This window comes from Symphodus melops (assembly GCF_947650265.1).
Source record: "Symphodus melops genome assembly, chromosome: 16".
Lineage (NCBI taxonomy): Eukaryota > Metazoa > Chordata > Actinopteri > Labriformes > Labridae > Symphodus > Symphodus melops.
The window spans coordinates 3,577,131-3,602,663 of NC_136706.1; the positions used below are offsets into that span (position 1 = coordinate 3,577,131).

Below are 25,533 nucleotides of genomic sequence, written 5' to 3' on the forward strand. Positions count from 1 at the left end.
ATAATCCAACCTCGCACACGTTCATCTCAATGATTTCTTCCACATTTTTGATTGTTGGAGGATTCATCTCACTCACTTTTAGGGTCTGCTCGGGCCCTGGGCATTTATTGGGTGCCCCTCCAACCAGCGTCAACTTATTATTTTCACAGCAATAATTCACCAGTAGCGTGGTGTGCATGGAGGCTGTCGTCCTCCAGCCGGCGACCCAGGCTCGACTCTGACCTGTGACTCTTTCCTGCTTGTCATTCCCCACTCTCTCTCTCTCTCCCTGATTCCCAACTAGTTTCACTAGCTTATCTCCACAATGAAGGCACAGAAAGCCCCAAAAATAAATCTTACCAAAAAAGAAAAAAAAAAAAAAGATTGAGCCAGTTGAATTGGGATGATTTACAGTGGATGCGCTGGTGCGGTGAATGAATCGTCACGCCCCTTGTAAACATCAATTAATCCAAGAATCATAAAATCCTGACATGGGCAGAAATGTGTGAATGCAGTCTGTTAAATTTTTAATTTGTTTTCGTTCTGCCATCTAACTTTCATGTCGCATTTTTGCATCCTCAAAAGATGACTTTCAAGTGTGTTCATAGGCGTTCTCTGCAATTTGTGTCGAACTGGGACAGAGCGTATCACAGACACTGTACTCGCTTCATGTCAGCCTTTCCGAAGCGAATGAAAGCAGCGCTGGCTTTCTTTGTTACTCGGGTGTTGACTTTGACAGACTTACCTTGAGTTTCTCAGAGCTGTCTTTTTGTAGACATTTTGATATTGATTTTACATTTCCTCTGAAACGAGCTACTCGGAAAGCTAAATGTGGAAAAGGAATATTTCATCATCCATGTCCTCAAACATCATTTTTAAAATACAGTGTTGGATAGACGAGCTCGTGCTTTAGCCAAAGGTACATTCATTAGTTCAAATTATCTGTGATGAAAAACTGTCTCGTTCTAATTTATATTCAACATGGATGCTGGCTGTTTGACTGGAACAATAAATTTCTTAGCAACGACTGCCTATAGTAGTTTGTATGTACTGTATGTCAGACATCAATCAGAACCCAATCTTCGATCAGGTAACTTGCGCATGAATTGACTTAAAAGGATAATTGAAACATGAATTCATGTTTTAGAGACAAATGAGTGCACATGTTCCCTGCACAAGCACTCATTCTGTCATATAAGCGGTTCAAGGCTCCATCTTTGGCAGGGGAAGTGCAGGTGCTGCAGAGTCCCCTTCAATCAGATATCACCTTTATGTATGATCCCTTTATTTATTTTGTCTCTTGTTTGTTTCCTGCTGAGTGATACAGCAGTGCATGTTGCAACAGGGCAGACTTTCCATCAGTGCACACACACTGTGGCGTTTTGGAGGTTTAAGTAATCAAAGACATCTCATCATCCTGTCAGAACGAGCGGCATAGCTAAATATTACCCGAGAATTTTGAGTTTTAGGTAATCGAGAAAAAGAGAGAGAGAGAGAGAGCTCATACAGTTGGCTCTATTTTTAAGAAAAGTATTCATAAGCCTTAATTAACTAATCTGTAACCTCTATATCATGTGTCATGTATTGTCTATTGGTCACAGACACACTTTCCACAAAGGCAGTTTTAATGCACCGGCCCTCCCACACCAGTTACTTGAACACCATAAAGCAATAATCACCTACGCTCCCATTTCCCTCCTTTGCTGCTGCAATGCCATTTATCTCCTCTTAACTTCTTCTGATAGGTCATTAAACTGGTCTTGGAGCTACAGAGTATAGCACTGAATCATGTCGCAGGTTCCATCTGCTGGCATGCTTAATCTGGGGCACGAGGGCCCGAGTACATATGGCCGCCATATAAAGTTTTATACAATAATTGGCAGTGACGGAGCCAAGGGGAGAATTCAGTGGAAGTGATTTGATTTCGAAGAGAGGGGCTTTTTTTTCTTCTTTTTGCTGGGAAAAGCATGAAAAGGGAGATGTTTTCTGGTACATGGCTGCAAATCTAAAAGCCCCTTGCAAGCTCTCCTGGCTTGAATGTTTGCTCTAGATTTCAGAAATAACAGCAAAGTGTTCCACCTTGTATGGGAGCTGAATCATCATGTTCTAGATCAGGCAGCAAGCCCCGACCCACGAGATAAGTACCTGTGTCTTTGCAGAATTTAGAAATTGCAAAGTTCACAAAAGAAAGAGTCTGCAAATCTGACATGAAACATTTATTGGAAATCTGTCTGGAAAGAAAAAGATGCTGTTTGTGATCAGATAGGGAATCGAAAAAGATGGCCCTCCCAGTCAGTTGTAAAATCCTATACAGCTATTATATAAGCACTCTGAAACGACATGTTCACTTCTCGCTGCTCTTTGATTGTGCTCGATAACCTCTTCTTTGAGTCGTCAAGACATTACCTCTGAGATGTTGCCGATTACGCGAGTGTGCTCCGGCAGAAAGAAAATTCAACTTTAAATGTTAATTTAGAGCGCTGAATGGAGCATTAAAAAGTGCTGCCGTCAAGCAGCGCTCAGGCAGACTGACACATCACTGACTACGTGTCAGAGAATTCAAAAGAAGTAACCGGGGATCAATTTGAGGGGACCCACCTATTCATGACTAAATCATTATGAGGAGCCCTGGAGGGCTGTAGAGGGAAAGACTTAAGTGGATGAAGCTGTTATAAAGGCACTAAGCTGCTGCAGCTTTTATCTGCATTGCTTACTTTTTCAATGAAATAACCACTTCACAAAGTTGTGATAAAACAATCTCTTAAACAAACCTCTACAAAGTTAAGTGTTATCTAGTGCACTTTCAATGAACTCAAGAAAAAAAACAATTGCATGTAGCTATTTGTGGGTGAACCAGTTCCTTTATAAATGCTTTAAACATACTGTATTTATAACGTTTCATGGTATGAAGCAGAGATCAAAGTACAAAAAAGTGTCCGCGATGACGGAGAAAAGTACAGAATTGAAGATGGCATTTATAACAAAATCATGGGGAGGGATATGACGGTGATGAAAGAAAGACGAACGGAAGAAAATACAAACAGACTTTGACAGACATGGGGCAGATAAAAAAAAAAAGCCGTAAAACTACAGGGAATATCATTCATTTGGAAAAGAGCGGCAGTGACGTCAGCAGCGCCTTCTTGGAAAGTTGAAAGATTTTCAACTTGAGGGACAAGAAAGGGCTGTGAGAGGGAAAAAAAAAAGATGCTGGGCTCTGCACCTCTTCTCCAGGTGGCTCCTGGCTGCTGTGAATGCTCTCTGCTCATTGAAAACAAGCTTAAAAAGACGCTGGCGCTCAGAGAAATAAAAAACCTGCTTGGTGGACACGGCGCCTGATATAACTGCATTTTTATTTTGCATTTGTTCATCGGCTTCAGTTTTTTAGCAGCTCTGGCAGCTGCTTGGTTAATTGCAGGCTAAACGTACTCGTTCATTTAACTCTGTCAATCGTTTTATCAGACAGGAAGAAGTAAAACTGCTACACTGTGTTCGTTTTCTTTCTGTTACTTTTTGCTCACGACTGCTTCAAGATGCACGTCAAAGCCACATCCAAGAAACTGAAGACGCATCTTAAAGGAAGCAAGAGAATGGCTCATTTGATTTCCCGAGTATGTGTGTGGTTGATATTTACTTTTGAATTTCAGCGAGTCTATCCAAGAGAAAAAAAAAATCCTATTTCAATTACAACAGGCTTTAGAATATCGAGCCTTTTGTTTCCTGCTTCATCAATGGAGCTTTTGTTTCTCTAAAAGTCGAACACTTACTATAATTGGTCTCATCATTTATATATCCCAAAGTCTGCATCAATCATATATCTTAATTCAATCTAAATCCAATTCTGAGTGAATGCTTTACGACCATCAGTCAGCAATTAGGAAATAACATCATCCCCCCCCCCCCCACCACACACACACACACACACACACAAACGCACGTCTATAGACGGAACAGTCGGAGCTCTTCTCAGCAGTGAATATCTGTCAGCATTTGCACCATCTGTATGTACGTACGTATGTATGCAAACTCACAGTAGCACATCCAGTTCTGAGGGGGGATCAACAAACACCTATATACACAAATGTGATATGTGTGTTTGAGAATGTGCTCAATCAATATGGATAGAAGCACGTCTATCGGACAGAGAGAACAGATGACGACGGGAGCGTTTCTTTCTCAGAAAAACACAAATACGCTGAATTTTCTTTCTACTTTGAATACAATCAATGGACTGAATTTACAACATTTTATTAGCATGCATCTCCGTACAGAAGACGCCCCAGTATATGCTAGTTGGATTCCAGACGTCTGTTTTTAGCCTCGGGCAGGGTTACTTGTTTTTTGTTTTTTTGTTTTTTTTTATCCTGCAGCCTTCAGAGTAGCAGAACAGCAGCAGTAATGTCTGTCTGTAGAAATATACTCTGAATATGTGCCTCAGCAGGTGCTAAAGCAAACATCATGAACGCCTAACACATTTTTTTGCTGCATGTTTTAAACATTAAGGTATCAGGTGTATATATATTTTTTTTACTGCAAACCAAATGAAACAGAGTGATGTGGGGGCAGTTATGAAATGTGTTTGCACAATCCCTATGTTGGGTTTTTGTACTTATTGTGTCTTTGTAGGAGCAATTGGGACTTGGTTAATTAAATTTGAAACACACTCACATAATCAAAGATGCTCAATGCAAGACAGGAAAGTGAAATCTGTTTGTTAGATGGATAAATAGGCACAATAGAAAACTTTTGATGCACATCTGAATCCTCAGACTGCATGAATTTGCTTTGCTGAAAACTTAACATCAATTTTCAAATCTGGGAGCATCATTAATTATTCTAATCTTCCAGTCTTAATTATTTGACATATAAGACCATATACTGCATGACTACATGTGCACTGATTCTCTGCACAAGCATGAAGTTGGGCTAATAAAAATGGAACCAAACATGAATTTGTTCTTGTTTTACTTTAGTCAGTGAAAGTTTTTGCCTGCTTGATCTTTCAGGGAATTTGCACGTTGGAAGGTGAGGAACACGGCGATCGAGAGAAGGGACCTGATCCGAAACCCGGTCCCGCTCATGCCAGAGTTCCAGCGCAGCGTCCGCTTGCTTGGCCGAAGACCGACGACTCAGCAGTTCATCGACACCATCATCAAGAAATATGGAACCCACATTCTCATCTCCGCCACCCTGGGAGGTAGGGACTGGTTTCATTTGACTAATTTCCATGACTGAGTTTTAGGGGCTAGTTGAAATGTTTCCAACACAGATTGTAGTTTCCATTTATGCTACAGTGAACGAGTACTACATTTTTATAAGTTAGTGTGCTGCAATATGCCTTTATCAGAGAGATGGGTAAGGGGATTGAATCAGACACCAGGGAATGACATGCAGGAAAAGACCCTCTGCTCGGAATTGAACCCATACCACCAACATCTAGCACTGTAGCCACAAACCGACCATAACCACGAGGCAACTGGCGCCCCCGAAGTGTTTATTTCTTTCATTAAGCTCTGGTCCTATCCACTTCTAATTGTCAAATGTCAAACTCATTAAGAATCTTTTTCATGGGAAAAAAGGCTGTTTGGCAGTTAATCACTTTGTCTGACACCTACCCCACCGCAGTGATTGCAGGCATTAAAAATGACAATATAGAATTTTTTTGTTGTTCTCGCTAATTATCTTGTTTTCTTTTGTTTGTCATAAAGACACAACAGTATTAATTTCAGTCTTTTTCATAACCATTTGAAAACACCCTACAGGAGCTTTAAAATCCCCCAGAAATGAAACTTTGAGAGTATCTGACAGCCGTGCCGTGATGTATTTCCTACTGAAGCAAAATACAAACAATCACAAGAGAGAAGGTGGGACATAATGTTGGGATCCATTTATTCTTAGCTTCCACAAATCTTTTAAATTGGTAAAAATGCCCCAGAGTGCAAGATAAGTTATCAGACATTTGAAATGTTTTACAGGAATACTCACATAATACTTAATTAAAATATACAAGACCTGATACATGCAGATGCTGGAATAAACCCAAAAATGATCATCCCAGAAAATCTATGCAACAAAGCAGACACCAAAAAAAACACACAAAAAAAACAACTAAATTCATGCAATATGCCCCTGACTGTTAAACAGATAAATGTCACTTTCAATGACTCTCCCTATGATATACTTTGAAACTGCAACACCATCGTGTCTGGGATTATTCATCCCTCTGTTTGCAACAATGTCAAAACAGCTCAGTGAAGCAGTTTGGGGTCAAGTTGTTCTCCAGGGTGTTGAAAAAAAAAAAAAAATCCTCCCGACAGCAAAAGGCTGCAGCTACTGTACAAGAGGGCAGAACAAAGCAGACAGGAGAACTGTTCACAAACCAAATGACTTTCCTCTGAAGCAAGATTATGCTGACTTAAAATGACCACGTTGAAAGACAAGTAGACGTAATAAACCATTTTAATGAGACATATTAGCGCCAGATAAACACTTGTGTCCTCAGACAAAGCGGCCGTAGTACAGCCTGAAAGCATGAGCAGCGTGCTAATGTTTGGCCTTTGGTTACACAGCCCATAGATTTACTTTAGAAGTCCAAAGCTCCTTCATAAACTAGATTGTAATTGGATAATTACTTTGGTTAGGGTGTTATATGAGGAGTTAATGTAAAGCAAACGTTTAAATTTACTGCAAAAGCTTTTTACAGGTTTGTGAAGTCATCAGTTTTTTGTGAATTAAAAAGGTCGAGTCCAAACTGACCAAACAGAAGTACCACTCGATACTAAAAAGAGGTTTTACATCCCCTCTATCCAAGTGCACTTGGAGTTAACCTAAGTGTAAATCAGATTTAGCACGTCTGCTCTTGATGCTGGTCAAATGTTAAGCTCAAACTGGCGTGTTCAGAGGGGTAGCGAGGCACTATCTTAACTACTCTAAAGTCACCAAGCATTACTGCCAATGAACATAATTATGCATGATTATAATTATGGCACAATAATGTTTTTTAAAGGAGTGTCAGCGGTGAACTGAGCCTACGTTAATTTGCATATGATTTAGTAAAGTCATTCAGTATGAGTCATTTCTGTTAAAAAAATAAGTAATGCTTTCGATTTATCACAACAGTGAGTATCTTTTCCTGTTCTAAATGTGTAGGTAGATAGATAGATAGATAGATAGATAGATAGATAGATAGATAGATTTTTTTTAGATGTGAAACAACTGAGAAACAACATTCAGTTTTTACTAGTGTTATAAGTCATCTTTATCATCTTATAAGTCACTTCCTCGACATTTCAATTCATAGTCAAATAAATTACAGCCATACGACCTCCACATACATAACCCGAACCCTAACCCAAGTGAAGACAGTAGCAAACATAGATTGTGTCATTAGGAGTTTTATTATTCAGATTCCAATGTTCTTTTTCAATTGGTAAATGTGTTGTAGTCGTGACCAAACTAACTGAGACCAATACTTAACCGAGACCAGAGCACTCCGAGGCAAGACCAAGTCTTTTAGGGGTCAATACTGAGTCAAGGACGAGACCCAGAAAAGACCAAAACCATAAATATCAATGACAATTCATCAATCTTATGTGAACTTAGACCGCAACCCTGGGAAGGTTGCATCCGTAACCAGGGGTTAAAAAAGTTTACATGAATAGAAGTTAATTGTTCTTTTAGAAAGAAGCCTTTTCCTTCTAATCACATTAACGATGTGAAAAAATAGCCGGTCAATGGTACTCTTGTCACTAGGACTGACTTTGAATACAACAACACAAGGTAAATAACACAAATTAGACTGCAACATGCAGGTTGCAGCAAACCTGGAAACAAATTCATCTTCGGAATCAGCCACCTACATGCAAAAACACTTCTTCAACTTCATTCACACAACACCCCAGAACCATTACAGTCATACATATGGTAATTGCACTTTAACGTACATGCTGAATATAACCTGAAGATAATGTTCTTCATAAGTACTTGCACTCGTGGACCTTTCAGGGAAACATGGGGGAGGAGGATTATCATATGTATTGCTCAGATTCATCAACAGGCACTGAGTTATTACAGAACACAGAATAGAACACTTAGCATGTCGAGCGCTTGTAGAAAATAGTGGCCACACAAATGCTATTTCCATCATCCATCATCAACATGTTTTTTTTCACGAAGCATTTTTTAAGTTTGCCCAAACACAACAATTTAACAATCCTGCAATTGTAGGCAAAGGCTTTTCTGAATCACATTTAGTTTCCATTTCCCAAAAGGTCTCCAAATGAAGAGGAATAAACTGAGGGATTTTGAATGTTCTTCCCAAAATAAAAGTTAAGCATCCCGGATGTCCGTGTCTAAATATAAATGGCTTCTCCCTCGATTCACTTATCTTATCTCAAACTCTGAGGGACGCATGTAGGCAGCTAGCAATGATTACTTTTCCAATTGCATTTCAAATATAATTGCTAAGATAATCCCAAACCCTGTATTATACAACTGTCTAAATGAAACACTTCTAGTAGTTGCTCTAGTTGTGACGGTTATCCCTTTGTAATCTCAAAATCAAATTGCTTTAGATAATTAGTCACGCTACTGTGCTCATGTTTTTCCTCTCATTAATATAACACTGCACAGACATACTTGGATCATGTAACTTCACACATGCTAATCGGTATAAAAGCTCCTGCAGACATCAATTAGTTTTTGTTTTTTTTCTGATCTTGTTCTGTATATTCACTGGGTCATCCCAGCAGGTTATGCATCGACATGCATATGTTAAATATGGTAACACATTGCAATGACAGCCTGCACTCATTTTTAAACTTAAATTACTGCCTTACTGAATTTTGGCAGCCTGCATTGTATTGCATAGTTTGCTTTAGTAGATTACAATGAGGCATTATTATTAATTTCAGTTTGGTTAATAAACAGTTTTAAAACTTCTAATGAGAGCTTTAATAGAGACATATTGTTTGAATGCTCAGTCTTCTGAAATGAGTTGAACCTGTATTGTGACCTTTTGTCTTCAGGAAAGAGGAAGAGCAGAGAAAGTCTGCTAAGTCCAGTCCTTATTTCTTTTTCAGACTTTCAACTCAAACCACAAAGAGTTTGCAGAAAAAGAAAAAAAAAGATCAGGCGAGAGACACTTTTTTCTCCAGAATATTGCAGTCCACTTAATGTCAAACACCAAGCTTTAATAATTTAGCCAAACTGTGCAAAAGGGATATCAGGTGTGAAGGGTTAGTGGTGCAATATCGCACACTCCATTCTGCAAGACGGTTCATGCTGAGACTCTCATTTTGGAAATTGGAAATACAATATTGGGCTGAAATGTAATATAAAGGGTGAATGTAATTAAGTGTGGCTAAGCTAGGAAGACCGCCACTGCCACAGATGCACCATGTGGCTCAAATTGGAGAACAGATCACAGTATCATTTTCAACCACGGCATCCTTCCTAATATCATCGTATTACACCAACGTTTAATTTTCCCTTTTTATTTTTTTAATTTCTTACCTCTCTCTGGCTGCTCTTCTCCATGTCTGAGTTATCACCTTATTATCTTTAACCTTGAGGCCATTTTGTTTGAAGTTATGGGTCAGTGCCTTCTTATTTCAATCTTGGGATTGCCCATTACAGACACTGTGATATGAACCAATAAATGTGCACGATGGACTAGTGATAAAGTGCAAAGGAGAGGCTAATTCTCTCTTTAGCTACCTACATTTTCTGGTTAGGAGAGTCATGATCATCCTGAGAGAGTAAATCCTGCTTCTTACCACCATATAGAGATGAGGTGTCAAGTGGAAAAAGCCCCATTAGGGACCCCCTCATCTTAACTAAATAGAATTGGTTACAAAGGAAGACCCGCCTCAGCTCTAACTCTTTGCCTGTTACTAGATTAAGTCAAAATTGGATGGAGATAGCATTGTCAGTGAATTTGTTATTGCATTTCCACAGATGTATAAGAAGCTGAATATATTTGTATATCATTAATTTATATTATGACTTTCAGTATTGGAACATGCTAATTGAAGTTCTTGGAGTAAGTAAATGTGTGGAAATGCTGTATTGTAGTAATGCCAGGGTTGGCTTCATTCTGAAATGATTGAACAGAGGAAGATTGTCAGTTACTTTCTCTGTTAACACAAACTGACTGACAGCATCTGCAAAAGATGTTTTGGGACACAAGCCTCAATTACATGCTGCCTCTCTGCTGTCAGAACATTTTAACTACCGCATACAACCTGGAGCCGACTTTATGTGGATGCTTTAAACAGGAATCCAGCATGTGTATTTTTGAAGTGCAAGCATATGACCCGACTGCTTCCTGGGTGCACACAGCGCATGGGAGACTTGAAGTTAAAAGAGAACAAACACATCTCAGACTTCCCCAACAAAAGACACCGCAGCTGTGAGTCGACACTCCAGACTTTAACTCGAGTTCTAAAGCCGATGCTGGAAAACACATCAAAATGAGTTGACACAGATGCTTAACATCTTTTGTTTGCCTGCAGCCAGGGAGAACAATACTGTAGGTGTGGTGTGTTTATTTACAGTACAATCAAAACCTCTCTTTGTGTCCGGGGCTACAGAATGAGGACTGAGAACAGCACAGGCAAGGTTGGTATGTAAATGCAAGGGAGAGGGAAAGAGAGAGAGAGAGGGATGTTGCAATCAATCAGAAAGAGTGTGAAGGACAGATTTGCATTCTGCTAAAGCTGTGAGGGACATACTTTACCACATCTGTCATTGCCGCCAATATCTCATATGTTTGAATCCTGGTGTTTGTACAGAGGGGTACACAGCATTTAAATTAACAGCTACAAATGAAGAATATGCTCAAAAAAGTGTGAGCTGCAAATATGCAATTGGTTGCACTTTATCTGTTATTGTTTTAATTGTTAAGGATGCCATTGTCCCACAAATTGTTATCTAAGACTATAGCTCTAGTTTAACAGTAAAGTTGTTTTATAGTACTTACCCACAGAGCGATGTCTTGGTTTTTTTTTTTTTTTTTTACATGAGCTATGGAATAAGACTTTCATTTGGGAGCGACTGTATCTCAGCCCTGAAGATTTTCCCTCCTACTCTCAAGTGAATACTCAACCTATATGATGGGATTAGAGGCCTTTGCAGTGCAACAGTCTTATGCACTCAGCTCCAGAGAGGAAGAAGTACTTTATCGAATTGACTCGTGGTCACTGAAGCCTGAGGCTAGAGTTCATATGCAGAGCGCCGGCTGTGCTCTGGGCCGTGAGCAGAAGACTACTCACATAAAAACCTCACAGAATAACCTTTGCCTCATCATACTTGAAACTTTTTGTTGAGTTAGGCGCAGTTGTTCTGCTTCCAACATGTGAAGTTCAAGGCATAATTGAGACATAATAAATTGAGCTTGTCAGAGTCTCAGCCACACTTTCATAATATCTTTTGCATTAAGCAGGAATCAAGTAATAGTTGTGCACAATTGAGTTTGATTTATTCATGTTGTTTTTTGAATATTTATTGTATGTGCAGGGTTTTTTTCTTATCTTATGAGGTCTCTTGTGCTGGGATCTTCTTGTGTAAATATAAGATAAAATCATCTGCATAACACACTATTTTATTCTTCATCCTATTCAAAAGGGGGTATTCTGCTGTCACATGGTTTACATCTTAATGATAAATATGTTCTTGACATATTGATACAATGTTAAATATTCTTTATCAGAATATTCTTTACCCATTTTAAAATGAGTAGTTGAATATTGCTGTACATCCCTCTGTCTTCAAAGCTCAGTCTGCAGGCTGCTCAGGTTTCAGACTGTTTCAGATAGTTTTTTTCTACTCTGGAGATTTTATGACATCTCCAAGTCTCACATAACTTTTTATATGGCCCACATATCCCAGACACAGCAGACTAAGGACACATGCAATTTTTCAGGGTTCCAGAGAACTAGCCAGTCAGACAAAGTTAGGCTCGTAGTGAAGGGAGAGCGAGTACCTGAAATCGCCTGTGTCAGACAGAGGCTGAACAGAGGGTTTTGACCAACTACAAAATCGAAGTCAATGTGGAAGTGCAAAAACCTACAAACATTTGAGTGTCCACCTGAGGCTTGCCCCAAAATCCAAGGAATCCCAAATGAAATGATGAAAAGGCAGTTTATCTTTGACACTGTTACTTTGCTAAATGTTGATATTTTGCCATGTGTCTTTAAATATCATCTGCTGTCATCTGCCAGTAAAGATTGATTTATTGATTTGCAAGTTTTGGCTTTTCATCTCTTTTCTTTTCTTGTTTTTTTTTTCTTTTTTTTCTTTTTCTGTTGGAGGAATATGTTGCATAGTAGTTCAGAAAAATCTCATTATTACATTTGTTAGAATAAAAAATGTTTTTATGACACAGCAATTGATTATTGATGATGTAAAGCACTTTGTGATGCATTTTTGTATGAAAAGTGTTATACAAATAAAGTTTTCTTCATTATTTTCTCAAATGTTCCTTAAAAACACATAGAATGCTTGAAAGTAAGGCATAATAAACTGTGCTATGTATTGGGGTTCATCTGTTTGCATACTTGCATTCTGCATACTGGTTTATGAAAATCATTTGAAAAACAGAAAACTCAACAATTACATCCATTTTCTTCTTTCCTCTGTTCAGTACAAAGCAATAGTGCTTAATGTTCTCCATAAAATGACCCACATTTGTGCCATAACCACCAAATGGAGCACTCCCAGCCATTCCATTACTTTAAAACCCTCCTCGCACTCCTAACCCTCATTGACATCCATATACATGCACACACACATGCACAAAGGGAAAAAAAAATGCATATGCAGTGGAAGCCTTTGCACACTTGCACGCACACCCTTGATTTTGTGATTTTGAGGTGAAACAGTACATAGTTTTTAAATACCTCTCAGCTGTAAACACATAAGCTCTGCATGAGCTGATTAATTCTGGCAGCGTGCCAGTGTGGTGCCTTGTAATAATGTTACACAATGTATTACTTACAGGAAGGTGCACACAGATGAATTTTTTAAAGCCTCCGGGTAATGATTTTGCCTGACCAGCAGCAATAACCACAAAATATTTATGCGCAGACGACCTCCTTTATGCCACACTAAGTTGCAATAGGAATAAAAAAAAAAAGGCCAGATCAGGGGCTTAATGTGGGACCATTATTCTTGTGCAGTAGTGTAAGTCAAGTGTGTGTAAGTAACTTTGCTAACCCCCGAGGGTGCGAGAGCATGGCAGCGTCGGAGAATGGAGGCCCTCACCCGTTCAGTGCCTGTACTCTAACCAGGCATGAGACATTGGCCCTGACTGTTACCCACCCCTGGTCACGGTCACCACAAGTTAAGTGACCAACTCGCTATCCATCACTCGGGGCCAAATAAACATTCACATCACTGGAAACCTGAACATATGTGACATGCTCTTGAACCAGTTCCAGGCATATGGCGTGCCTTTTGAGCAATAATCTTCGAAAGGCATGTTCTGAGCTCGTGGAATATGAATTGCTGTTTGCTTGTTTGCTGTATGTGCGTCTGTTTCTGCTCGTAGGAACGAGGGATGGGGAAATATGATGCATATCGCAGAAGAAGCAGCTCAGCCCTTTTATTGTGTGTCAACAAACAAACATATGAGATGCAAATCAGAGAGATTGTCTGGTGTTCTGTAAATATTTGGCCTGGTTTCTGCTTTGGAGCGCTCACATTCTTCCCCTTTGTCATGTTCTCATGCTGCCTTAAAGGTCAGTGGTGTCGTTTAAATACGAATCCCCCGCATTTTTCCTGTGGACATATAAACTTGACGTGCAGAACATACATTACTGGACACACATCCGGAGAGGGTGAAGGCTTTTTCTGATATTTTTTATTCATAGGGCAGACTTTATGGAGAGGGATGAGAGACATGCTGTTTTTGTGTGCATAATAAGATATATATTCAAAGCAGTTTTGACCTCATACCAGAAAAAGTGATTTTAAAATTCACATCACACTTAAGGTCTTAAATGTAATCAGCTTATGAGAAGTATTATGGATGCACATTAGAACCTAAGACAAAGCCAACATCAACTAGTAATCACCCTTCAGAATGATTTGGCTTAGTTCTTACAAACAGACATCACCAACTGGACTGCAACCAGTTTGATTAAGTTAAGTTAACCGGTTTGTTAAGAAGGGGTGCTGGAGCGCCGTCATTCAGAGAAGAGAGTATACTAAATATGTTAAACTTTAATTAGTTAATGCAAACTATGCAGTTGGTAGTCGTTTAACTCCTGTCAGCTTTCATAGAAAGAATGGAAGTTCGAAGGTTGATCCCCAGCTCCTGCAGCCACATGTCCAATGTGTCCTTGGGCAAGACACTCAAACCCAAGTTGGGTTTTTGTCTGTGGTGTGTGAATGGATGAGTTAATACTGATGGACACTTTACAAACCTGTAACCTCTGCCATCAATGTGTGAATGTGTAGGTGTGACCTGGAGTATAAAAGCGCTTTGAGTAGTTAGAAGACGACAAAAGGGCTGTCCAAGGTTTTTCTCACATTTACAGGGCTCAGCTTTCTGCGCCCTCGACACTTTGTTTTTCATCTAAAGCAAATAAGAGTCCCAATTGCAGTGACTGACATAGACTTGCCATAGCTATTGGCTTATTATGAAAGCAGATCCACTCGAGTTTAAAATGGAAAAGCAAGAAAGGCATAGCTTTGTCTCTCTCCAGGCGGTGTGAGTATCACTACACAGAGTCATACGATGGATCGAAACGTAAAGATGAGTAAATTTATTAAGACGTCCAGATTGAAAAAGAAATAAAGTGTTGGAACTGTGGTTATCGAGTAACATGTCAGGCAATGCCACAGTAAAGATAAACAGGTACAATACTCCTCAGGAGGATCTGCATGGTTATAAAAGCAGCTGCAGCGGCTCCTGTTCTCAACCCCATTTTTTCAAATTATCTTGGCACTAATTAAATCTCTGCAATCTGAATTGTTCTTCCATATCTGCATGTTTGTATTTAATTTTACTCTCCCCTTCCTGAGGTAGCGGGAGAGAAGAAAGATACCGGATGTGATATATTTGTTCTCTACAGGATAAAACTATTGTGGTTTTTTTTTTTTTGGGGGGGGGGGGGAATATCATATCACTAGACCTCTCATGGAAATAATTCTATCCCAATAGGGGTAAAACCGGGGACAATTCTGGGGATGGTGCCAGGTGGGGATAAAGCAGGAAATATTGAGTCTGTTCCTGGAAAACTGGGGCATCCGGTTTCTCAAACTGAAGCTGCTGGCATGGTATTTAGACCTCTGACTTATCTCTACTTTTAGGAGCTCAATTTGCAGTGGAGATAATCCTGGATGGGACAGTTCTCACAAACTAGATCCAAACTTCAACCATGCTATTTATGAAATTCATAGAAATGTTGGTAATTATTGAAATGTAACCCTAAGTACTTGTCTTGCTCTTGTGCATCAACCCCTCTAAGTTCACCCCAGGACTTCCAGGGCATGAAGTTAGTATTATCCTGACCATTTTCCATTCCCTTGTGCTTCCTGTAGGAGAGGAGGCGCTGACGATGTATCTGGCCAAGAACAAGCTGGACAGGAAGCTTGTCAACGCTTCTCAGAACGTGGAAGCCCTTCATCAGCTGGCCTCGTCGTACTTCATTGACCGTGATGGAACGATGAGGAAGCTGCATGAGATCCAAATCTCCACCAATGCCATCAAGGTTGGTGCATACACCTGAAAACTTACAAAAATGTGCATATATTTATTGAGACGTTTCAATTTCTGGGGACAGTGGATAGAGTTAGGAACAATGGAGGGAGAGAGTTGTTAACATTGGAAACATGGGGTTGTCCCCAGTCTATGTGCAAGTAGCGTGCACTGTAACCTCTAGGCTACCAACGCCCCGGGTTCAGTGTTTTGCCAAAAGATACTTCATCTTGACGACTGAAGGAAGTTAAAGCTCAAAAAGTGTTACCGGTTTTTTTTTGTTTTTTGAAAATACAAATGCAAAAAAAAACCATAAAAGCAGAAAAATATTTAAAAAAAAATATTCCTCAAGCACAACAAAACAACAAATATTACAACATATTTTCAAAGTGATGATGTGAGGCTGTTTTGCAGTGGGAAACATAGACCAGGCTGACAGGGCAACTTTCTCACAGCTTTTCTCCCTCCCGAGGTCATTATCATGCATTTGAAGAAAACACACACACATGCTGTTAGGTAAATGAACTTTGAGTGCTGGTTTGATTAAACAGATTCTTTAATTAAAGACAAAAAGTGACCAGTGGAGAGGGGTAGCGTGACATGTGGGCTGTAAATAAGTACACGAGATGATCTGATGCATACAGTAAAAAAAAACATTTAATAAGTACTGCATTCAGTTTTTGGCAGAATGCTGATCTCTGATTAGATTTCATACATTTTAGCCAAATCAGTGCACACTACGAGGCGGTTTCTGAAAGAAAAGAAAATCAGATTGAACACATGCTAATTCCATCAGCGGGACTAAGGAGAGGAGGCTAGGGAAAGCAGTTGTAAAATATAAATAACATCACATTAAATCAAAGTGGCTTGAGTTTTGGGATAGCCATCCCGTATGACCATGTCCCAGAAATTAGGCCAAATGCTCATCGCCGTCTCAGAAGATGGTGCCTGTATCAACACAAATACACAGAAAAGATACAGTTACAGCTGTTGAGAGATTACAAATCATACTGAATAACTCCTCCTCTTAATTATGCAATGTGTATGTTATCGCAAGCTGAAAACATTTGCGTCTACTATTGAGCTCCAGTCACTTCACCTGCCCCTAACCATTCCCATCTCTGATAGTCTTGTTTGCTATGATTGGTCATAAAGATGCATCATTATTCATTTCAGTCTTTTTTTAGAAGCACAAACTTCTCACACAAGCTTGAACCAACTAATTTCGAGAAAAACCATTTAAAGCACAAACTTTAACAGCCTCAGATCCTGCAAAGAGCGTTTGTTTGTTAAGGACTCAGAGTGAGAGCACACCAACAAAGCTGCAGGTAGATTTGTGTCACCTGTCACAGTCAAATTTAATCGACACAGAGTGAGTTAGCTGGTGTTAATTTCAAGCCCAGGTGATCATAATTATTTCGACCTGTCTGCTTTTCCCGGCTGCAAGCAGCCAATTTTTAGCAGAAAGCAGATTGCAGATCTGAAAATAGTCTACACCCGAGAGAAATTGGAATGTCAGCCGTTGGTATAGACTTTTATCCTGAAACGCTGCATCCCTTCCTGCAAATATCAATGAGAATCTACTTCAGAGCTCCAGTCTAACTTCAGACTTAGAGATACTGTAATTAGGGCTTAGGAGCCATTTTTTCAATAACAAATGTTGGTAAAGGAGTCGTGGGCAACATTGTAGAAAATAGCAAGACTGAGCCAGATATGGAAATTAGTTGACTGAAAAAAACATCAAATACATCTCCAATATATATAAAAAAAAACACTCTTAGACAGACTAACTAAATGCTATAGACAGCCACCAATTAACATGATTTTTTTCTGTCACATCATTTCATTTCTTGATTTATCAGAATGTTCTGTAATTGCCTACAGAGTTCTTTCTTTTAAGAAAGGTTCATTATTGAGCTGTCATACCTTCAGATAGGACAGGGGCAAGAGTCAGAAATTGAAGCAAGGGACATTGGGGAAAGAAGTGTGAAAGGAGCCATAGGTCGGAGTTGAACCCGGGCCGCTTGGAGGACTATAGACTTCGTATATGGGTTGTGCACTAACGACACCCTGTGAAACTGATTTATTTAAGAGATGAATCCCACAGCTGGAAGCAAAAAGTAGGGATTGATATTTTTGCAAGAGTAAAGTTAAAGATACCATTATGCAGTAGCTCATTGGTTCGGGTGTGCCCCATGGGGATAGTCCTCCAAGATGGCAGAATATGATCCAGTCCAGCCTGTGGCTTCTTTCCCGCCAGTCATTACCCACTCTATCCCTGATTTCCTTCTCTATCCACAGTACTATCAAATAAAGGCAAACATTTTTTTGTGAAACTATCAATTCACCTAAAGGTCACATGCTGTACGAAATGCACTTCACATTGTTTTTCTAACAGTAATATCTGGCCCTACAAATCTCTGTCTACAAATCCCCAAATTACGAGAAAAGTTCCTCCTGTCTGGCTTTTGCCTGATCCACCTTTCAGAAAGTGCGACGCAGAAACAACCTGTTTTGAAAAGTGCTGAAATAGAGGGGTTTACAGGCATGATCAAATACAGGATCAGAGTGGATTTAGAACAGGCAACTTCACGGACGTGTTGGGGAGCTCTGAGACTTCTTTACAGTTGTTGAATTCGGAGGATTATATGTGACCTTTTGAGTTCCTTTTGTTAAAATGCTTCAATTGATGCTAATTCTGTGTGCAATTTGCATTACGTTCTAGCATCAAGCACACAAACTAAAATATATATCCCCGTTCATCTGTGCGCAGATGAACGACTGTCAAATATCCCTAAAACATTAAACTGCTTGGTTATCATAGCTGATGTAACCAACCTTTTAGTTTGGCAATGCAGAAGGACTGCAGGCTTTCTTAAGGCACGTTGGCCAGACAAACTACACAGATCCATTCATTGGTTGATATAAACACAAAAAGTTGCCTTACAGTTAAGATTTTATGACATTTTGTTTTTCTCAGCAAAGTCCCTGAATAGTATGAAACTTTTCTATAAGTCTGAAAGTCCCACAGCTGCTGCCACGCACCTGTGCCTGCATACCTGCACACAAAAAAACCCCAACAACCTCCAATCCATCTCTCCTTATACACCCACCCATGCTCCACCTCCCTGTCTCCATTCAAGGAGCACCTTCCCTCGCTTTTTGTTTTCATGAGTGACAAGTGGATTAAGGGGCTCTGGCAGATGAGACTCTAGGTAGCAGGAAGTCAAGCATGACAAAATTAAGCGGACCTGACAGAGGCTGCTGAGTCAGGAGGGCAGGATGTGTGGAGAGTGTCCACACACACACACACACACACACACACACACACACACACACACACACACACACACACACACACACACATAGACACAGACACATTAAAGTTGTTGTAAAGCTGAGTGGACTTCATGTCTGCTCTGCTGATCAAGGCTGATGGAGCTGTAGCGTATGTCAAGAGGTGAGGCTCTGTCTAAATGTGGAAAATGGCAAGGAATGGATTGTTGATTGAGCGAGTTTGTTTGTGAGTTAATGGGAAATGTTGACATGCCAGATAGCTCGTCGTTGACCTATCAGGTAATGCTTCCTCTGAAAGTTAGTAATGACTTGTTAGAAACTCAATGGATGCTTCTTGAACCTTGAAAGATCAAATAGACTTCACTGTGCTCACTCCGGGTGCAGAGTTAGTTATTTTTGGTTTTTTTTGTTACAATTTCCCTTTAGACCAAATGATACTGGTAGAAATTAATCTCCCATTTCATCATATTTCTTCTTTAAATTTATAAAAAGAGTATTTTCACATCAGGCATGAATGTTTCATACCGTGCACGACCATGATTCCTCCCCCGCTTTTCCTCTCCTCTGCCCGTCCGTGTTCACATCTTCCTCGCTTGAACACGGTTGCCTCTAATCTCCCACTGACCGCACTCGAGTACTCATTAAACGTGCCTGAGAACACCTCTTCGAGGGGACTCAGGCACGGTGCCCGGGACTGTACGAGTATGTTATGCGTGTGTTCACACTGATCAAATGAACCAGACTTTGGGGTCAAGGGTATTCAGATCTGAGCCTATAGGTCACTAGTGTGAAACATATAAGGCTGAATTTCTTTCTAATTTCTTACAAATTGATCTGACAGAACACACCGTATGCTCTTTAATAAATAAATATTGAAATCATTTAAGCCCAGTCAGTTATTTTAATTTAAAATAACAAACTCTGAATACCTGCTTAAACACAGCATGCAAAGCGATAAGTATCTGTTTGGATTTGCACAAAAGACGATGGAGGTATTCTGCACAGGCTGGTACCTTCAAATTTTTTGTTATTTTAAATACTTGAAAATGTCGTAGAAAGCATAATCAAAACTCGCGTGAAAGCTGAACTTGCATTCTGGTATCTCGGGACTATAAATAAGTGGAGTCCAAATTGCAGTTCTCCGGTCACGTCGCCAGCAGACAGACTGTGATCAGAATGTGCAGAGGAAGCAAAGTCCAGCAGAAGGCACGGATCTATAAACAGAGAGAACAAGGGCTTTGCTCCTCCAATATTGATTCAGCACGGCTGCGAGGACCTGCTTTGGAGTGCAAACTTACAATCAGGATGAAAAACATGTGTCAATACTGCAGAAATGTTCGAGACATTTCCTGGCTGCAAGTAAGCAGGTTCAAAGGCAAGTTCACTATGTTGGAACCGCATTTTTCTTTTTGGACGACACTTGTCTTTGGCCTCCGAAGGATTCGACATCACATTTCAACTTGCTCATCATTTGTTCCTATTAAGCTCCTTTATTTGCAGTATTTTGCATAAATAGAACCACCAGTTTCGATTCTGCTCATCATTTTGTTTTAAGAATAACATGCTTGTTTTATTCATAATAACTATGATAAATGCATGCACAGTGATCAAATAATAATACCAAGAATTCTTTATTATACAGTCGATCTGTAATTCCAGGACTTGTTAAGCAAATGTATGCACATGGCATAATGTTAAACTGCAGATGCAATGAATAAAACTGCTGATTATCTGATCTATTCCCTCTTTGACACTAAATACGTTGAAATATGTATGTTCTCTTTTATGAGATATCATTTTCCTGCAGTGATAATTATGAGCCTGAAGCGAACATCAGGGTATAGATGATAGAGATGGCAGGGGTGTAAGAAGCAACCAGATCTTCACTCCAACAAACTGCGAGGTTTTAACTGAAAACTCGTCATGACCTGCTGATGCTAAACAAACCACCAGCTCGCTGTTTTTTTTCTTTTTTTAATGCCCGTTACAACTACCAGGCTTCCCTCTGATGTTGTCTTATTCTGCATGCAGACTGCAAGAGCTTCCATTTACACTGTCTGCTGCAAACATTCACAGGGAGTGGTGCATGAATAAAAAAAAAAGGATGAGATTTACCCTCAGAGAGTTCTTTATACGTGCATGTGCAGGACAGGTCAAGCAAAAAAGGCAACACTTTGTCCCCCAGGGCCACAAAACTGACCCAAAACGTGATGTCACGTAGGCGTTCTTAGATCACGGTCATTCCATTTCAATTTATATGCAAAGTGAAGCTACAAGCTAACTAACTAAAGTGTGCTAACATTATCCTGCTAACACAACAATGCAGCCCAAGCACAAGTTTGTCCGCCACTTGCGCTAAACTCCTTTGTGCGAATTGGAGTAGAGGCGGTGTTGGAGGTGCGTTGCTGGAGGAGAGCGGAGTTTTGGTCGTTGTTTTGGTTTCATGCTTGTGCTCAAGAGCGACATCTACTGCGTCTAAAACTTGCACATTGCTCCTTTCATTTTAGTACGTTTTTTGAGAGTCTTTTAAATACACTTTTTTACAAGAATGAACTTGTGAAATCTTGAATGTTTTACAGTCCAACAATGTTTTCAGTGAGGTGAACGCAAAGATTGAAGTTGTCATGTGAAAAAAAAAGAGGTCCTTTCAATGTGTCAAGTGAGAAAATATGTTCTTTTTTTATCAGCAACGAATGCAGCATAGAGCTTTTTATTAATGTAAGACTGAGCCGATTTAATATTCTTTTTCATAACACGGTGTAAATAAGTTCTATATGGCTATTAAGATCACAAACCAGTAATGTAACACTGAAACAACCCACACAGCTTCAAATCAAAACCTATATCTATATATATCTGCTAATGAAGATCATTAACATTGGGCGCACACCTTTGTTAATCAAGAGACTTTTCATTTTCTCACATTAAGTGCCTGTCTGTTGGGTTGTGTTGCTATTAGGAAGTCTCCTTTGAAGCCTCCTTCATGAAGAAAAACGAAAGCCCTTTGTGAAGTACTGTTAAATTAGAGAGTGAGGAGGTAATATTCTCTCATTTGGAAACGGCTACATATTGTGCAGATGTCAGGGACAAGCTGCTGGAAGGCTGATCGCTTCAACAAAATGTCCCAAATGGCTCGCTGCCAACTTGTGTCTGGCTCTTCGCCCTGGTATCACGGAAGTGTTTTCCCGTGATGGATGGAAGTTATCTTTGTAACAAGAAGTTATTATTCTCCTCGAAGGAATTCTTACCTGAAAGTGTGTATTTAAAAATCCATTGTGTAAATACAACTGAAATCGACGTGTTGTATTTTCAATGAATGGTTTAAGTTACTCTAAAGCAGAGACATTTGAGTGAGCTTCTGGGTGGGTGGGTCCTTGAAAGAGCTGCACATTTGCCTCATGCTTTGCTCTGATTGGTCAGCAGAACTTAAAATCAGGCTCTGGCCAAGCCTCAAGAAGTTCTCGTAACGTCTCGTTCAAAGCAGCAAAAAACCACGCCCAAGGATTAAGCCGAAAACTGTACTGACGTTATATTTAAACATCAGCATAATAGATCTCCTTTGAATAAATGCAAAGATAGGTGATACCACCGTGAACCATTTAGTTGCAGAATAAATGAAAAGCTAATAATTGCGTTTTTGTAATATATCCAAACAAAATCCATGCGGTGCAATTTTTGCTCCTCTATTTGATTAACAGTGTCATTATCAGACTACTAATGAGATGGCAGAACAGCACGCAAACATCAGGGCAGCCAGCAGGACGTGTACGCATCAATCATTGATGACATCAGACATCTGTGCCGGCACCAATGCAAGGCTTCCTCATTAGAGACTCCCTTTATCAGTGAGAAATGCAAACAACTGTTTGATTGTTATTGGACTCCTACAGGATATACACACTGTGCAAGCTGCAGTTGTTGGAACACTGAACAGACATTATAAAATGATATTAGGGTAAAATGTGTCCATAAGGAGCACTCGTTTTATTGTTATGATGATAAAGAATATAACGTTTTTATGCTTTAAACAGCCAGGAACATCTCTCTGAAAGGCTGCGTGTCCTTTGTGTTGCCTGAACCCAATTCCTTGCTGCTAAATGTGTGGACTGATAGACTACGTGCATAGTGGCTGGCTGAATTTATCAACCCTTTTCATCCCTGATACCCTGCTCCATCTCGCTGAGCCTTTGCACTGCTTAAGAGGTCTTGGCTACACGTGAGCGTTAATCAAAAACCAACACATATCCCCACTGTGCTGCTGGCGCCTGTAGAAGCAAAAATCTTTGCCTTGTTATTTACCTATGACTCACATATCTAGAAATACATCAGCTGAAACTAATGCTCTCTGTCCGCTTTTCATCCCTTACGCATTAAAAAGTAAACAGCAACCACTGCTGTGTAATGAATAACACATAGAAGTTTAAGTGAGAGGAAAGAAGCCTTAAAAACTTTTCTTTGGATCAAATATGCAAACTAAGGAAGCAAAATGTCAACATATAAGGACCCAATCCCAATCTCTAAAGTACAGATAAAGAGAGAGCACTGTTTAAATTCCACACACGTTTTTAGCATGGTTTTCTCACAAAAGAATTCATTTTAGGCTTTTAACCTTTTTTTGACAGCACAGTGAACAGAGCAGGAAATTGGGAGAGAGAGAGGAATGTAATGCGGGACAGTAGTCATGGGTTGGACTCAAACCTCGGCCGCCTGCTTGGAGGACTACACTATACCTCCTGTTTGATCCCTAGCTCCTGCAGCTACATGTCCGATGTGTCCTTGGGCAAGACGCTTGAATGTGTTGAGTTGCCATCAGCGTGTGGATGGACGTGAATGTGTTGGTGTGACATGTGGTGTAAAAATGCTTTGACTCGTCAAAAGACTAGAACAGGTATAGAAGCTCAATATAACGCTTTACAAGCTGAACTCTATTTATCATTTACCAAATGAGGATGTAATATGATCACACAGCATTGAGACTCCTCCCAAACATAATTTATCTCCACTGATATTTTTTAAACGGAGATGCATTTCCAAGGACTCATCATTCATCATGTGTCCATCTAATATTGTGCTCAGATCTTTGTGAATTGTCGTTTTACTTCCTTCTAAGCTGCACTGAGCTGCACAGATTTCATATCATTCCACTCTTGTACAAATTCTTCAGCACACTCTCATTTAGTAACTCTGAAAAAAATTAAAATATATAACTCATTTAATTCCATGCATGTGAAATATTGTCTTTTAATTTAGTAAACCAGCAGGGTTTTTGAGTGCAAAAACAAAGTCAATACAAACAGTGTCCTCCTCCCACTGTTAACAGTATCATACCTTGCTGATCGAAGTAAGTGACATGTGGTTTTTTTGTCTTTGTTTGGATAGACCTGATTTGCTGCAAGCGTAGACACCAGTGGGGAGGGAGGGTCATTTCGAATTGAAAATAAGACACCCAGTGGAGTGGTTTAATGGAAAGAAAATGTCAGTTTTATGAGTTCGCATTGACTGTGTGTAAACGTGCCTGCATGCTAACAGAGTGTGTTTGTGGTCTAGCGTCTGACTGTGGCGTGTGTGCTGCATCTGAATGCCTGCATGTATATACTCCTGCAGGGGAGTGTGCATACTTCACCCCTCACAAGGTCACATATCCATACAGTCACTCTGGTCTGATTTACACCAGCGTTACATCTGCATAAGTCCACATGATTCTGCAGTGCTTTTAGCAGAAAGTGTAGCAACACCAGCCGCACCATACGTTATCCTCAGATCACATTCCATTCATGTGAGCCTTCTGGCAGGTGAGGGAAACGCGTATACATAATGACCTAGATTGTTTTTTGCTGAGGCCAAGTACATCTAATTTGCATTCGCCACGAGCAAGCATGACAGATTTATATGCAGTGTTGCTTGAGTTAAGCACGTGAGGGTGCCATGGCTATAATTGGAAATGCTCCAAAGTTGATCATTCCAAACAAAATAGTTACTTCATAAACTGCTTTCTATAATTACATGACAAAGAATGCCTCATAAAAAACACAATAACTATTTATCAACACTATAGAGCACTTCAGGAAGTGGCAAAATGTCTGAAGGACGTCAAGAAAAAGCCGTAAACGTTATTCTTGTTGGATTCATATTATAAGTTTGGCTGTATTCAAACTAACCTACTACTCATGATACATTTCACCACACTGTGAATTCATCAATTCTGTAGTGCCGTCTGTTTTTGTTTTACAGGTACAATATGTAAATTCCACTGCAAGGCGGCTCTCAATGAATGAAATAACTAAAGAGGTCGTTGAGGCTGGCGGGGAATCATGGGAATTCTCTCTGCTACTCCATCACGAGCATCGACGAGAACAAACTCAGAGTATAACTTAAAGGACTTTGCACAGCAACAATAGAGCAGCTTTCAGCGGCAGTTACCGCGTCCTTATGAAGCAGATTTTGACGTAACATCTGGTGTTTCCACGGCAACAATAAACATGTAATGGCGGCAACCACGACAAGACATGAACTCTTACGACTATAAAAATACGAATTTCTTTGGCTTTGATAAC

At 39.8% G+C, this 25,533-nt stretch overlaps 1 protein-coding gene across 1 annotated transcript in view; it reads left to right on the forward strand.

Annotated features, from left to right (window-relative positions):
- The window catches only part of brinp1 (bone morphogenetic protein/retinoic acid inducible neural-specific 1), a 117,294-nt gene that overhangs the window by 51,417 nt on the left and 40,344 nt on the right, over positions 1-25,533 (forward strand). The window contains exons 3-4 of the mRNA XM_079363595.1: positions 4,986-5,176; positions 15,526-15,695. Coding sequence (XP_079219721.1) covers positions 4,986-5,176; positions 15,526-15,695 — 361 coding nt within the window. The remainder of the gene's footprint in view (positions 1-4,985; positions 5,177-15,525; positions 15,696-25,533) is intronic.